The sequence below is a fragment of the Podarcis vaucheri genome, assembly GCF_965113315.1.
Source record: "Podarcis vaucheri genome assembly, chromosome: Z".
NCBI classification, from domain to species: Eukaryota; Metazoa; Chordata; class Lepidosauria; order Squamata; family Lacertidae; genus Podarcis; species Podarcis vaucheri.
In genome coordinates, this window is record NC_138758.1 from 2,910,432 (window position 1) to 2,926,778 (window position 16,347).

At 45.5% G+C, this 16,347-nt stretch overlaps 1 protein-coding gene across 1 annotated transcript in view; it reads right to left on the reverse strand.

Moving 5' to 3' along the window:
* Positions 1-1,579: 1,579 nt before the first annotated feature.
* Positions 1,580-16,347, reverse strand: part of WDR44 (WD repeat domain 44) — a 53,194-nt gene continuing 38,426 nt past the window's right edge. The window contains exons 11-20 of the mRNA XM_082207390.1: positions 15,109-15,247; positions 14,939-15,003; positions 13,273-13,386; positions 11,852-11,974; positions 9,707-9,898; positions 9,337-9,438; positions 6,250-6,365; positions 5,560-5,687; positions 3,924-4,055; positions 1,580-2,712 (exon numbers count right to left, since the gene is read on the reverse strand). Of these exons, the coding sequence (XP_082063516.1) occupies positions 2,618-2,712; positions 3,924-4,055; positions 5,560-5,687; positions 6,250-6,365; positions 9,337-9,438; positions 9,707-9,898; positions 11,852-11,974; positions 13,273-13,386; positions 14,939-15,003; positions 15,109-15,247 (1,206 nt within the window). The 3' untranslated portion in view covers positions 1,580-2,617. The remainder of the gene's footprint in view (positions 2,713-3,923; positions 4,056-5,559; positions 5,688-6,249; positions 6,366-9,336; positions 9,439-9,706; positions 9,899-11,851; positions 11,975-13,272; positions 13,387-14,938; positions 15,004-15,108; positions 15,248-16,347) is intronic.

The window sequence follows — 16,347 nt, forward strand, 5'->3', positions numbered from 1 at the left end:
ACTGGGAGATGCAGCACTTCAAAAAGACTCACGGAAATTTTGGCATCTGGTTGCCCAAGGTACAAACGGGCTGGGCTACTCGTTAGAAGCATCTGTCCAAGGAAAGGATTGGGTGACATATTTTACAGGAATATATAGCCCTTTTTGCAACTGCTGCCATTCTTAACCTGAAACTGTTCTTAACCTGAAGCACCACTTTAGCTAATGGGGCCTCCCACTGCCACCATGCCGCTGCCGCGCGGTTTCTCTTCTCATCCTGAAGCAAAGTTCTTAACCTGAGGTAATATTTCTGGGTTGGCAGAGTCTGTAACCTGAAGTGTCTGTAACTTGAGGTACCACTGTACCTAATTTAGACGAGGGCTGGAGAACCTTTCGCCTTCCAGATGTTGTTGGACTCGCCTCCCACCCGCCACGGACGACCAGGTTCCCCAGCCCTCCTTCAGACCATTCTGAATTTCAGACCCTTTTTGGTTCCTGTCTGATATTTTCTGTGAACTCAAAGAAGTTTGAACTTAAACCAGCATGGTACAGATTATCTCGTTTGTATTTTACGCCTCTCAGTTCTAGAACCAGTGCCTGTCTCCACTAGATGGCCCTCTGTGTTTAGAGTTTATGAAGAACATGTGAGATCTGTAACAAAATGTTGCAGCTTAAGAGGGTTCAGGGTTTCAGCCAGCAAGATGTACTGTCTTTCAGGAAACCCCATCCCTTTCTGCCTTTTCCCCACAACAGACACTGAATCATCTCAAGTATTACAGGCCAAGGTAAAGAGATGTGTCTTCAGTATTCGCCAAAAGTCGTATCGTTAAAGTGTGACATTGATCTCTGAGGGGAGGGAGTTCCACAACTTAGGGGCTGCCACAGAGAATTTTGAGGGCAAGGGGCCACCAAAGAAGGCCCCCTCTGCCAACCCTAACACCTGTGGGGGTCTGTAGGGAAGGAGACAGTCTGTCAGATATTTGGTGTCTAAATTGTTTACCACTTATATCACTAGCGTGATCACCTTGAGTTGGGCGCCAAAATGAACTGGGAACCAATGTAGCTGTTTTTTAGAACAGGAGTTATATGAGTTCTAAAAGCAACTCCAGTCAGTAATTTGACAGCTTAAGTTTCCAAGTCACTTTCAAGTGCAGCCTCACATAGAGGGCAGTGTAATAATCCACTTACCAGTCCTGTGGCCAAGTCATCTCTGTCTAAACATGGCTGTGGCTAGAAATAGGCATTCCTCCTAGCCGTCTGAGGCTTGAAGTGGACAATGCTGGGTCCAGACTCTGCCCAGAGTACAAACCTACTCTGCAGCCCCATCTAGGACAGGCTCCTTCTGGACTCAATAACTTGGAACACAAACCACCTCTGTGCTTTTAGGACTGAGTTTACCTTTTTGGGCCCATAACCAGTCCATCACTACCTGGGAACACTTGTGTAACACCTCAGCTGAATCTCTAGATTCAGATGGAACAGAGGCACAGAGCTAAGTGTCATCTGCATATTGGTGACACTTCACCAGTTGAAATCAGACTCAACCACCATCTTTCAGTCATGCAAAAAATGATGATGCAATAAAAGGACAAAAAGCAACTTCTCTTTCAACATGTGCAGTTTTAATGATACATCTTTTCTTTCTCCTCTGAAACAGGAACCATCAACAACATTTTATGGGTTGCAAAACCCCAAAATGTTATTTCATTGGTATATCTTATGAATATTTACAAATACCTTTAAATTCAGTTAGCTCTAAACAAACAAAAAAACCAACATTTTTTTTAAACTACAATGCTTTAAAAAATATGTAAACAATTTTATTTTACACTGTTGTAAAATACAAGAATTGTTCCTAATGCAGCTTAATTTTTTTGTTTAAGGTGAGCATAGCCCAGTGCCCATGAATAAGGAATGAGAGACTCTTTCATAGAAATATTGTGCTCCAGTGTGCAACGGAAAGAGAAAGGAAAAGGTATATATTAAGAAAGGAATCTAGAGTGCACAACAATTAGAAGACAAGAGAAATCCACTTTAGAAAACATTGATACATGGTTGCTGCTAACCCATCCAGGCCAAGGGATGGAGGAAGGGCAGAAAAGACCTCACAGAACATTACAGGATCCGGCCACAAATTCAGCTTTGTTAACACAGATTTAGAAATAGATCAGCTTTGCTGGAAACAGGAATCTGGAGAGAGACTGCATGACATCTTTGCAAATAATAAAAATAAAAATCCCCACCCCATCCCACCCTGGGAACCAATAAATTAAATTAAATATTCAGTTAAGCTGTTTGGTATGTGTCACCCCCAAAAGGACGAGTCAATATCTCATTGCCCTTTTCATGCAGAATCCTGTGCATGGCGAACAGTTGCTTAGCAAAACAATTTTTCAGAGAAATGCAACGCTGAGTTGCTGTTTTGACCACGTCATTTATGGGCCTCTCTTTCTATTCTAAAAGCCAGGGGGAGTTAATAGTTGGGATGCTGCTTCCCCAGGAGGTCTGATGGAGCAGCTTTAAGTGAGAGTTCAAAAGATAAGCCCACCCTTGAACTCTATATTATACTTTGCTTCTCTGATCACATGATTCATACCCAGGTACCATCCATCATGATGCTGTCGAGTTACCAATGATTTCAAGATGTGTTTTTCTTCTTGTTGATGAAGACTTTGATGGCTCCGGTAAAGTCAGCCGACAGAAGCACTTCTGTGTGATCTGTCTTCAAAGCTCCTTAAAAGGGCAGAAGAAGCTGGTTTAGGAAATGGCGCCAGGCATGAGGTAGCACACAGAAAACAGGTTAGGGGAGGGAAGCTCAGCTCTGCATGCACAGGGGCCCAACATCCCATCCCTGGCATCTGCAATGGGTGATGGGAAAGACCCTGGAGAGCTACTGCCAGCCAGAGTAGGCAGCACTGCACAAGATAGGCCACATTCATCAGAGACTAGGAAAACACTAGTCGTTCACTTAACCCTGCTTTCTGCATATGCCTCAAGGCAGCTGGTAAAATAAAAGCACACAATAAAAGCTATAAAACACACACACACAAGAAGAAGAAATCTAAACTCCAATTAAAAGGGGGCAACTGGAAGCAGCCTGGAAGGCCAAATCCAGTTAAGGCTCCAAGAGAACACAATGGACTACTCCTGTTTCTGAGACAGAACAACGAAGGTCATCAGGCTAAGAGTGGGCAATCCAGTGTCTAGATGTCACCACTCCAACAGTCATCTGCCTAAGCCCAAGGGCAGCCTCCCAAAACTGATGGCCAGATTGGAAGACTGTCTTCTCCAGTATTAGGCAGCCCAGCACCTGGCCTTCATACTCAAGAGGTAATCGCGGAAAAAGCCCAAGCTTTTTCCCTTCCTTGATGGTTGAAAGCAGAGTTGAAAGCAATTCCCTAGAAATAAGCATGACTTGTGTTATCTGCTCAATAGCATAGAAGCATCATTTACAGCCCTCCACTGACATCTTTTCAAGGGTCTTCCAGTCCTTCACTCAATTATTCACCTTCCCATTGTTTAACAGATGGAGAAGTTACTTGTGCAGTGTGGGAGAGGAGAAATCACTCAGGATAACAGAACAGGGGAGGCAGGGAGAGAGAGAGAGATGAAGGGCCAGGCCTGAGAGCAGCCCTCTCAGGACTCAAAAGGAGCTGCTTGAAATCCCCAGCAGCAAGAGAAATCCACTAAGTTCAATTTAGAATCCTTCATTTCCCATTGACTCCTGTTCTCCCTTCTCATCTTATTCAGTCCTAGTATTCACACAACACTGAGCTGTCTGAAGTAGCTTATAGGTGAAATCAAACACATTTCAGTTGGGATTACCTACCTAATGGATGCGCTACTTCAAGAGCATTTCCCTGCTCAAGGTTAAGGGTGACCCAGGGCCTGCCACAGAGTGCATTAGTTCTCAAAACCTCACCCCGAGGTGATAGGGCACCTACCAGAAGGAATGGGATCAGTTGATTCAGAATCTTCATTTTTGTTTTCGGGCTCCTGCTTTTCAGGTGTATCCAATGATACCATCAAGCTGGGATTTGGGGCAAAAATGGCAGATGTGACCACTGCGTTATGTGCTACAAAGAGAAGAAAAGCAATCAGGACCCACCCTTTGGGGAAAAAAACGCAGGGAAAACAAGGAGTTCCTTGGAGTATGGAGGTTAATTGTAGGTAACTGGCAGATGCAATGGTGATTTATAGGGATGGCTCTGATAGGAAGTATTTAAAGCTCCAATTCACTCACAAGGAATTGGTCAGAACAGTATACACTACATGAATACCCACACAAAAACCTGGTTTGCTTCTGATCCTCGAACACACTCTTGCGACCTTTTTTGTTACTGACATGGAATGTGTTCAGTCACAATTCACAGGTCTGCCAGGCGCTACTCAATTCACCCAGGACAGCTAACCATCTGCCCAAGCCAGAGACCACATAAGAGCCAATTCAAAGATGCCAGAAGGGAACATGGTTCATGCCTCATAAGCTCCTGGTCACCCTTAACCTTTTCACCTACTGCCTGGATGCCTTCACAAGCACCACCACCCCATCCTAGGATAGTCTAGTCCTACAGAGGACTGTACCATGCACGTAGCCTTACTGATCACGTAGAATATGCTGTTACCAAAATTGGATTTGATAGAAAACAACTGTGCCAAGACTTAAACCCACTCCTTTGAATAGCACAAGAAGCCCTAATCCAGCTAAGTGCTTCACAGGGGAAGAATAAGTGGTGTGGTTTTGTCATCAGCCATTCATATTTGGAGAAGACTTCTTCTAGCCACTTCAGGATCTGTAACACTCCCAGGCAGGCAGCATTTTCTTATAAGGGCGGCGGCGGGAGGGGGGGCACCAGTTGCCCTCGAAATGCTGTTGGACTCCAGCTCCCATCAGCCCCAGTCGGAGGATGCAAGTGGTACCCCAGCAGCACCTGGAGGGCGCAAAGTTCCCCAGCTCAGGTTTATACAAGATTTGTGAAGAGCAGCAGGGAAGAGGACTGCGCTACATTTCTAAACGGGGAATTTTGTTTTGTTTTAAAATGCAGAAGGGTGGGGAGCTTCTGAAATGGCGAACTCCATACCTGTTGCAGTCTGCTCTACCACCTTTCTGAGACATGCGGATCAGATCGCTTTTTACATAAGTACGTTTGTACGGCTGGACAGCAAGCAAGAGGTTTTTGCAGATGTACTGGGCCACCACCTGCAGGGGCACCCCCTTTTGGCTCTGCTCTTCCTGTTCAGCGACTATGTTGCCCCATTTTCATTTACCCCAAACTGCTCCATCCTTAACTGGATTGTTCCAGTGGGCTTTACTGGTTACACTGCTGGAGAGGGAAAGGGAGGAGGCTGGATCTGCACAGAGCCCAAAGCATTCTGGGAGGCCACCTGACTAGCACTGAGGTCACAACCCATCAACAAGAGGCCGGGCGTTCTTGGGACACAAGCACTCGCTCACTCTCAGGGGCCGGCTTTTCCCTTGGGATACACAAGTCCCCGCCACATGCATGGCTTAAATTAAAGGTCGTGCAACTGAAAGGCAGCAGCTTCAGCTCAAACACTGAGGTGGCAGTGGGGCTTCACCTTTGACACCCTCCCAGAAGTCATTGCGGTCCCTCCTGACGGAAGTAAACTTGCTTAAATCATGGTAGGTGCTCCAGATGTAAACGTATTTATCTTCAGAACCACTCACGATGTATGTGAAGTCGTGGCTGAGGAATGAGAGAAGAAAAACAATTCCCAATTACTTGTAGTTCATCTCTTCTTGTTCCCATTGCTTCCTCCCACAAGACAGGAAATTCATGGCGTAAAACAAAGTCAAAGGGTACGCTGTGTGTCAATGTTACTTTGTTTATTACTTTCTTATTCTGCCAAGAGCTCAGGGGGGTGCACAGGGTTCTCTCCTCCCATATCCCATAATGACCTTAGCTACCCTTTGGGTTTGATGCGTTGGGAGATGGTGACTGGTTCAAGGTCCATGTCTTGACTAGTGGATATTTCAACCCAGATCTCCCCAGTGCTAGCTTGAGATTCCATCTGCTACACTACAGAAGAGACCACGAAAAGCACGCAAAAAACAAAATTTCTGAAACGCTTAATTTCAGAAGCAGAAAACATGGTCTGTTCATGTATGTATCTATCTCTACAAATATGCAAAGAGCAACTTAAATCTGCATGATGAAGTCAAGGCGTGCACTGCGTTCTTCTTCCCAGAAAGGGCTGCAGGGGGAGGGAGTCTAGGAAGTCCTGGCTATGAGCCATTTCTTTCTTTACCTGAAGCTGGCTTTGATCTGGCTGCTGCTGTTGACATAGCCCTTGTATTTCATAGACAGAGACAAATCTCTCAGGTCATAGAGTCGGATTCGGGAGTCGTTTGACGTCACCAGGATCTGGCAAGAAAAGTAAAAAAAAATATCCATCAGCGGAATGAGTTGAGAAGTAGAAGCTAGACTGACCTGCCATTTCTGCACTGAGCTTCAGAAATGACCAGAGCTCAGGCCTATCCAGATGTCAAACTCTGTTCCCACAGAAGAATTTTTCCACCAAGTGGGAAATGTGTGGGATCTGCTGGCAGTGAGGGAAGAGCACTCTGTACATGCTTAAATGCTCTCTATTACTGATCCAGCTTGCTCAGCAGAACCAAAGTTGAGACAGTTTCTAAATCTTCTCATTGGAGAAACAGAAGGGCTTCTTCCGTGGGTTGACACTCTGAGCATTAGCTGGCCTCTGAATCTCCTTCCAGCCTTTTGAGTTGAGGCACAAAGAGCAGGGGGTGGGGGTTGCTACATTCTACCATCAGCTTTGGCACTACTTTCAGGGTATTCTGAGTTCATGCTCACTGTAATGTTGACATATGGTAAATTGTTAATTATTTTTTTAAATAAAATTTTTATTAGGATTTTCTCAATTTTTTAGACACACACAAAAACATAAACATACACATCAACACTACACACAAATAACACATATAAATTTAAAAACCTTATTTTCTTAACCACTGTCCCAGACTTCCCCCACCTCCCCTTCTTGCATCCCAATCCCAAAATTTAGCTCAGCAAGTTCTTTATACCCAAATTATCCCTTATTAATATTTTACTTAATTCGTCTTAATTAGCCAGTTTTAAACTTCTAGACCTCCTTTTAATACTCGACATCAACCCCTTTTTCTAAGGTCGACCCAAGTTCCCTTTCACGAAGTTCCCAATTATTAAAATAATTACAAGACAACCTATCAAATAAAACATATAGTTATACCCCTTTGGATTCCAAAGCTCCCCCCCCCCCAGTTTCGATCCCCCCAAAATTATCCTTCAGTCTGTCGGCTCTCAGCCTGGATCTATCACGTCCGAGGCTCTTAAATCTCTCTCAGTCCCTTTCAACCGGTTTTGTTGGCAGTCCTTTATGCTGAACATCAGATCTTGGAGCATCTTTGACCCAATAGGGTCTATATTTTTTCCAACCAGACCACCATATTCGAAGAAAGAGTCCAGGTCCTGCTTCTTAATCTTTCTAAGTCCGAGTGTCCCAAATGTCCCAGACATTCCAATTTTCGCCTTGATCAAATTTGTAATCCATAGGTCTTCCGGACTCCCCATAGGGAAAAGTCCCCAGTCCTCATTCTCCATTTCAAACCAAATTTTCTTCATCCAAACCTTGCTTTCCTTACATTCCAACTTGACAGGCCTCTGGTTCTCCTTTTTCACCTGCAGCGTCTCAGCTCCTCCTTCGCATTCCTCCAAAACAGCACATGTATCTTCCTTTCCAGCTGCAGATTTTTCTTGAGTCAAGTCCTTAGCCGCTTCCGCAGATTTGTTTATTTTAAGGTTCAAGGTTGTAAGATTTGCAGCCATAACATCACTCTGCTCTTGCAGCTTTCCCAGGAAGTCAAACACCCTATCCAATTCTGCCTGTAATTTTCCATCTGCAGCCATTGTAATATCTCAGAACCCCCTCTAGAGGGATTCTGGTTACTAAGTATTCTTTCTCCAACAATCAGGTTATTTTGTTCTTATTTCCTCTCCTTTTTCAAAAACTCACAGTCCAACGTAACAAAAATAACCGGTACAAGTAGCAAAAAATAGAATTTCCTGACTTTGACAGCTCATTTGACAGCTGTCAAACTCTGTAAATATCCTGCAGGCTCTCTCGCGGATCGCTCCCGCTTCCGGGGGGGGGGGGGTTTGCACTTCAACTCTAACGTTCAGTTCTAATCCTCCATTAATAAATTATATATCCAAGTCGTGAAATTAAAAATTTTTATCTCGAAGAGAGGAAGACAGTCTCTCAACCTTAGTTGTCTAATTCTTGCTTTAAGTTGTCTGCAAGGGGGGGGGGAGGCGGACTTCCTTTTGGCACCTCCCCCGGTCGTACCAAATTTAGTTAAAAAAGATTTTTGATTCCAATTTCCATATTACTCACGGGTTGTTACTTTTTGTAGTCCAAATGATCAAGGAAAGAAGTCAGCACTCTCCAGCCATGGCTTGCAGCTTCACTCCGTGGAAGAAGCGGTCTACTCACAGCACCACGCCGCTCTCCGCCACCCGCTCCGAAGCCTTTAAAAAGGCTTCTTTGCAAGTCGGAGGGGGCGCAAATGGTGCCCGCCGAGTCACCAAGTCCACAGGCATCCGCGCCTGTGGTTTCTGAGGGTCCCTGTGTCGCCGCCGCGGCAGGACCCCTCTTCCACCGAGCCGATTCCCTCCGGAGCTCGGAGGGAATCCGCCATTAGCTGATCGCACCAACCCGGAAGTGGTAAATTGTTAATTGTTGGTTTGTGCATGCTGTATTATATTTTTTATTTCATTTGTTACTGTAATACTGTAACAACATTATCAACGCAAATATTAAAAGCACATTTTCAAAAACAAAGATCATAGGACAGACAGCATCATTGTGCGCCATAGACCTGGTTTAATATGTGCACCTTCTGAAAGCTCATCCACAAAAATTCAGAAACAAAGTTGCCAGCTATACATCTACACAGATGGGCACACCAACTGTGCAGGCACTTCCATGCGCCACTGCACACATGGCTTGGCAGTAGGATCACAAAGGAGGGCCAGCCCAGCAGATCTCAAGGCATGGGAACTAGCAGTCATTCAGGGCTTTCTAAGTTTGCAACAAAACCATGCATTGGGCTTAGAAGCATATCAGCAGTCAGTATTGTTTGTGCAGGGCTGTGTTACACGGGTTCAAACAGAAGCACCAGGTGCAACTCTGGAGGCTGCACTCTGGACTGGCTGCAGCTTCCACACCATCACTCCAGGTTTGTGAAACTATGCAATGTAGGTAACATTAAATGGACTTGTGGAATTGGACACAATGACCAAAGAGTGCGAGTGTCTTCAAAGTAAGAGGAGCTACCTTGTTTTCTCCTGGCAGTGGCTCAATTCCAGTGATTTTCCTCCCAACTCGATTCCGCCCTCTAGTTGACCGCACGTGGATCTGTGTATGATACTTTAAGTGCTAAAGAGAAATAAAACAAGAAGAAATTCATTGGAATATACACACAGGTTCACCGAGCTCTGCTCTGCATCCTGAAGTGGCCAAAACTGGATGGAACCTGGAAGCAGCTCAAGGGAAAACAGTTGGTGTTGGCAGTGGGTACTTGAGACAATATTAGTCCATAAAATGGGGCTTCTTTCTGAATGTTTTGAACCACAGCAACCATCCTACTTATTGGTTGTCTCCCTTGAATGAACCAGGTGGCATCAATTGTGGCAGCAGGGCTTACCTCTGTGTCATAGAAGATACACCGGCCATCATAGGTGCCAATAACAGCGTATTTGCCATTCTGGCAAAAGTTGGCTGCTGTGATCAGCTTGGTCTGCCCATCCACTTCATTCCAGAGGGCCACTTTTTTGTCAGGAATGTTCCAAAGTCGCAGCTTTCCATCCAGTGAGCCACTTAAGAAGTATCTGTCATCCTAAAAGAGGATAGATGCCACAAGAAATGTCTTATTGGTGGCAACTTCTTTGAGGCCTTCTAATATGTTGTCTTCACCCCACTGGAAATGGACACACAGGTACAGGGCCAACTTTGCTCTAATAGAATCTCACCATTCCTGACATTCAGGTAAACTTTGGTGTCTGCATGAGTGCAAATTCATGGGCTTGTTGTACATCACACATTCTCAAACATGCAAACTGAGGTTGGTAGGTCCCACAGGCACCATCTTAAGATAGGTACAATGTGTATCTTGATAACTCTTTCATGTACCCTTACTCATAGAAGCACAGAATTGTAGAGTTGGAAGGAACGCCAAGGGTCATCCAGTCCAACCCCCTGCAATTCAGGAATGACAGATAAATGATCTCTGACAGATGCCCATCCAACCTCTGCTTACAAACCTCCAATGAAGGAGAGCCCACCGCCTTGTGAGGTAGTCCCTTCCACTGTTGAATACATCTTACCATCAGAAAGTTCCTCCTCATGTTCCAGCAGGAATCTCCTTCCTTGGCATTTGAATCCATTGGTTTGGGTCCTGCCCTCTGGAGCAGCAGAAAACAAGCTTGCTCCATCTTCCATGAGACAGCCCTTCAGATAATTGAAGATGGCTATCTTATCACCTCTCTGTGTTCTCTTCTCTAGGCTAAACAAAGAGCAGGAAGCATGGAGAAGAGGATACTTCCAGGTTGTCCATTGAAAGTGCAGTAAGAGAGGGAAGGAGAACACCGTTCCAATGAAGAAAGGGCGAGCTAGGAGTGACAAGAGGCAGACCGAGGAGGATGCCTCTTGCCAGAAACTGCAGCACAGCGCAGGGCCTAAATACTGCGGTATTTCCTGCACATCTGCAGCTCACCCAAGAAGTCCGGACAAGGGTGGTCCAGAAGCCCCAGCTGGTGCTGCAGTTGGTGTGTAGGTTCGCCCATGAGGAGGAAAGTAGAGTTGAAGGGGGAGTGGGATGCTCCAGGAGCACCCTGCAGCTGGTAAGTTGGGGGGGTTCACTAAGAGGAGGAGGAATGCAGAGAAGCAGCAACAGCGGCTGCAACCAGAGCAAGTTATTGGTTAAGAGGAGCGGCAGAAGAAATGGGAAGCAAAGGCGTCAGTGCTCGGGTCCAGGTAGCACAGAAGGAGCAACAGTGCTGCCAGACCTCAAGGCAAAAGGTGGCCAACCAGAGGTGGCAGGGGGGACAGACCCTGGTTGAAGCTCTGAGGCTGCCTTGGTGTGGGGTGACTGGGCGCCGCGTGGTTCCAGTGGGTTTTAGATGTCCATGGAGCCTGGGGAAAAGAGGGGGGAAGGAGGGGATGCCTGATGACCCCCAGCCTCTGATCTGTTTCTTTCTTCTTTCATTTCCTCAGACACTTGCACATGGGAGAGGTTGAGCTGGCAATCAGGAGGGGCTGCTTCACAGGAAAGAGGAGGTGGTGGAGACGACTGGGGAGACGCTGGAGGTTTTGTGCAAGCCCACAGAGGAGGGAGAGGAGGCAACAGCAGCACCAGTGTCCACCATGGACTTTGGGGTGGGGTGGGGATGGACCTGGTTTTAGTGCATGGTTTTAGTGGACTGACCTGCAGGGACACAGCATGATAGGCTCCACAGGGGTGGGTGGGGAGAGGGAGGGCCCATCCTTGAGACAGTTATGGTAAGGCTGTGGAGAGGGGGTAGGATTGTACAGAGCAGGTAGCATGGAGAGAGAGGGTGGAGTGTGCAGGGATGTCCGTGTTTATCCTGGTGGCACAGTGTCGTTTGGAATGTATTTTTGAAGTGTGTTTTATCGTCTATGGTGCTAGTTTTAGAGCTTAATAAAGCCTATTGCAAACACCTTATCATCCTGGCCCCCTCTCCTCTCCACAACTTCCAGCTTGACACACAAACTCAATCCTCTATTCATATTTAAAATTCAAAACTGGGTTAGAAACGAGGCCATCCCTTACCCGTGGATGGAAGGCTATAGCAGTGACGAAGTCAATGTGCTGGAAACAGCAGAGGCACTCCCGCCTGGATATGTGCCAGAGCCTGACTGTCTTATCCATAGAAGAAGAGAGTAGAAAGTAATTCTGGGGGGGATCAAAATGGCATGCATTATTTCTGAGACGTATAAAATATAAAGAGAGTGCAGAGCCCTGATGCAATCTACTGTTAAGTTTCATCTATTCGGCATGGAAGAGATCTCTCTCATTGCTTGCAGTTCAGCAAAAAGGGATTGGGGAAAAGAGTAAGCCTTCATGTGTGCTAATGATGCGAGTTCACTTCAACTAGTAAGTGCAGCAGCAGCAAACAAACTCTGGTTACAGGTCCAGGAGATCAGGAATGGTGGAAAGAATTTGTCTGCCTTTCCTGATCTTTCATCATGGCCGACAGCTGTGGAGTGGGTGTGTTACTGGCCCATGGAGAGAACAGCAATGTACCCCTATCTGGGCAGATAAACTATATGATGATAATGATGATGATGATGATGATTTATTTCTTGTACCCCACTCATTTGAGTGGGTTGCCCCAGCCACTCTGGGCATCTTCCAATGAAATATAAAGGAACACAACAAAACATCAAACATAAAAAGCTTGCCGAAACAGGGCTGCCTTCAGATGTCTATGAAAAATTAAGGAAAAAACAAGGACATGAAAAACTGATTTCACTGTTTCTCACGATGTGGATGGGAAATTGTTATCACTACAATAAGCCTGCAACTTATGTTCTGTGGATCGCAACTGATGCCAAAATTGCATATCATCAAAAGCCAATGCCAATGTCATTTTCCCCAGAACCCCTCCTTTTTTGCCACGTGCGTAACTTGTAATCATTCATCTTGTTTTTATTATTGCTTGTAAGCCGCTCTGAGCCCGGCCTTGGCTGGGGAGGGCGGGGTATAAATAAAATATTATTATTATTATTATTACAGTGCAATAAAGTGATGGGGGGGCTGGTATTTCTTCTCCTTAAGGCAGCTTCTCCCAACCTGCTGCCCTCCAGGCATTCTGAACTACAACCCCCATCAGCTTTGATTATTGGCCACACTGGTTGGGGGGGGGCTAAGGGAGCTGCAGGCCAAAGCATCTGGAGGGCACCAGGTTGGGGAAGGCCGATGTAAGGTCTGCTTCTCTGGCTGCACCCTCCTGTCCTATAAAGTTAGGTGCCTTATCCACTGTACTGTCCCATTGTGGAATGATCCCAGGTGGGCCACAGCTCAGTGGCAGAGCACGTGATTTGAATTCAGAAGGTGCCAGGTTCAACCTCCAGCATTTCCAGGTAGCCCTGGAAATGGCTCCTCTTTGAAACCCCAGAAAAACCTAAACACAATTTGAAAACAAGCAATATATTGCTGCTCCTATTTATGAGAAGTCCAAGATGTCTTACTTTAGACCAGGACAAGTCCAGGAGATCTGCCGTGTGACCTTTGTATTTGCAGAATGGCCGCTGGCGAAATGGTGTGTTTTTATCATCAGGGTCCTCATCGGCCCCACTGCAAACCTAACAAACAGATATACAAGAACTGTGAGACGCAGGAGGAACAGAGAGTCCCAAGTGCATTGAGAATCCGCAATTAGGGATCCTGTCAATAGCAGGAGTTACATTCCCACTGAAAGGAATGGTGTTCTGGAGCTCCATTAGCACACTACAGCTCCTGTTCCTGAATTGGGGAAGTGAATGCCAGCATGTTCTTAAAACCTCTATCCCTGCAAACAGTGAGGACTAGGAACTTGCTTTAAATAAAAGGCAGGTGGAGTGATGATTTTGGACTAGTCACTGTCCTCTGCCACAACATGAAAAATGCTTGGGAAAACTCTGACAACACTGGAGACAGGTTGCCCAGATGTAAAGGTAAAGGTACCCCTGCCCGTACGGGCCAGTCTTGACAGACTCTGGGGTTGTGCGCTCATCTCACTCTATAGGCTGGGAGCCAGCGCTGTCCGCAGACACTTCCAGGTCACGTGGCCAGCGTGACGAAGCTGCTCCGGAGAACCGGCACCAGGGCAGCACACGGAACGCCGTTTACCTTCCCGCTAGAAAGCGGTACCTATTTATCTACTTGCACTTAATTGTGCTTTCGAACAGCTAGGTGGGCAGGAGCTGGGACCGAATGACGGGAGCTCACCCCGCCACGGGGATTCGAACCGCCTACCATGCGACCGGCAAGTCCTAGGCGCTGAGGTTTTACCCACAGCGCCACCCGCGTCCTGGTGCCCAGATGTAGATATGTACTTATCAAGAAAGCAAGCCCAGTGACTCTGCATGCAGAATGGAGCTCTCTCTACACTCTTGCTGCAAGCTTTTGCATCCCTGCTTTTCCTCCTTGCCTGCTGTATCTCTTCAGTGAGATAATGTGCACTATCAGCCTCACCTTTAAATAAGCTTGTGGAAGGTAATTGTTAGGTTAGGAAACTCAGACAGCAAGTGGAGCACTTAATTACCTCCAGCATTCAAATCCAAAGTCATAACGCTGCTAAGAAAGCAGCGTTAATTAGGCAGATGTCAGGAGAAAGATGTGATGTCCTTAATAACCTACTATCAAGTTAGCTCTGGGTATTCTACAACCCCTCCCTCCCATGTTGAATGGTTTCTACCTCTGGTGATTTGTGCCTGAATGAGATTCAAACCAGGAGACCTGTGCCCCTTACAGTCAAGGCCTCCAAAGAGCAAACCACAGGGTGATGGAGTGGAAGGCGAAGGGTCCGTAAGTCATGGGAAGTTACTGGACTATTGCGTCAGACCCCCCCGAGGACATATTTCAGTATACTTGTCTTATAGAAGATAACATGGACCACAGCTCATATTGCCAATCTTCTTTATTACTTTAGAACTTCCAAAATAGAAACTTGCCCTGAACATAAGAATGATCATGCATTCTAGAGAATACCTGTATTCTCTTTTGAGATGATGAGCTGTTTAACATGTCTGTTTGCATTATTTGTGTGTGGCAGGAAAATGTTTTCCCCGTCGTTTTTCTTGGTTCTTCCCCTTAAATAAAAACATCAATTATTTAATGGTAAAAAACAAACAAAAAAACCAAGGTCCAACTTACCCCCATATCGTTATCTGACTTTGAAGAATTCAAACTCTCTTGAGATGGGGAGGGAGACACACGACCTGAAACACAACGGGGGGCGGGGGGGGGGGGAGAATTACAGCTTCCTTTCAAACAAGCAATTGATTACTTGGCTTTCTACCTTCCAAGGAAGAAGCAGGCTGTACCTTCTGTGTTGTACTTCATCCGCATGTTATTGAAGTAGTCAAAAGCATTCTTCAGCACCCAGATCCTCACCACATTGTCCTGACCCGCTGACGCAAGCAAACGGCCACAGTGTGAGAACTTCATTGTCCAAACGGCGCCCTGTTGAGAAAAGCAACAACTGTCAGGCTAGGAACACTGGCACTTCTACCATCAGGTCCATGCTTCAAACCAGAGACTGGTCACATACAAACAGTGTTAAAATGCCCATTATTTAATTGTTAACCTGCCTTTCATCCAAAAGCTCCACTGTGATGCATATGGGTTCTCCGCCCCCTCCCCCCAACAGCCCTATGAAGTATGCTGGGCTGAGTGTGCATGTGTGTGACCAGCTAACATCATCTAACAAGCTGCGTGGCTCAGTGAGGATATCTACCAGGGCTTTCTCAATCCTTGCCTGACACACGGAGAGGTGCAGAGATTAGCATACAACACAGACCCCACTCCCACAGGTGTACAAACAGGACATTAGGGAGTAAAATAAGTGAGAGGAGTGTCTCTTGTGAATGAATTTTAGTGGCTGCTTAAAAAAACACAACACAGTTCAATTTTTTATTTTTAAATAACTTATAATAAGATGCTTTGAATGGTATAGTGGTACCTCAGGTTACAGACGCTTCAGGTTACAGACTCCACTAACCCAGAAATAGTACCTTGGGTTAAGAACTTTGCTTCAGGATGAGAACAGAAATCGTGAGGTGGCGGAGGGAGGCCCTATTAGCTAAAGTGGTACCTCAGGTTAAGAACAGTTTCAGGTTAAGAAAGGACCTCCAGAACGAATTAAGTTCTTAACCTGAGGTACCACTGTATTTCGAAAAGTGGAATATTAATAATAAGCCTGCCCTGACTATGACAATCTTTTTTTTTTAAATGATATTTATTGAGATTTTACAGGCAATAAAATGTTACAAGATTAAAAATAAGAAATAAAAAGAATGACAATAATAAAAGAAAAAAAGATACAAAAATACAAAAACAAAACACATAAAAAGTAAGAAAAAGTTAGAAAGAAATCAGTATTTTCATGTCTTATATTTCATTTACTTGTTTCCTGACCTCCTCACACCCCCCTTTTTTGTATTCCAATTCACATAATTAATTCAGCAAATCCTTACCCTCTATCATTTATCTTTACTCAATATCTTAACCTAATTATGACTATATATTTTAAACCATTGTCAATCCGTATTCACATATTCTTG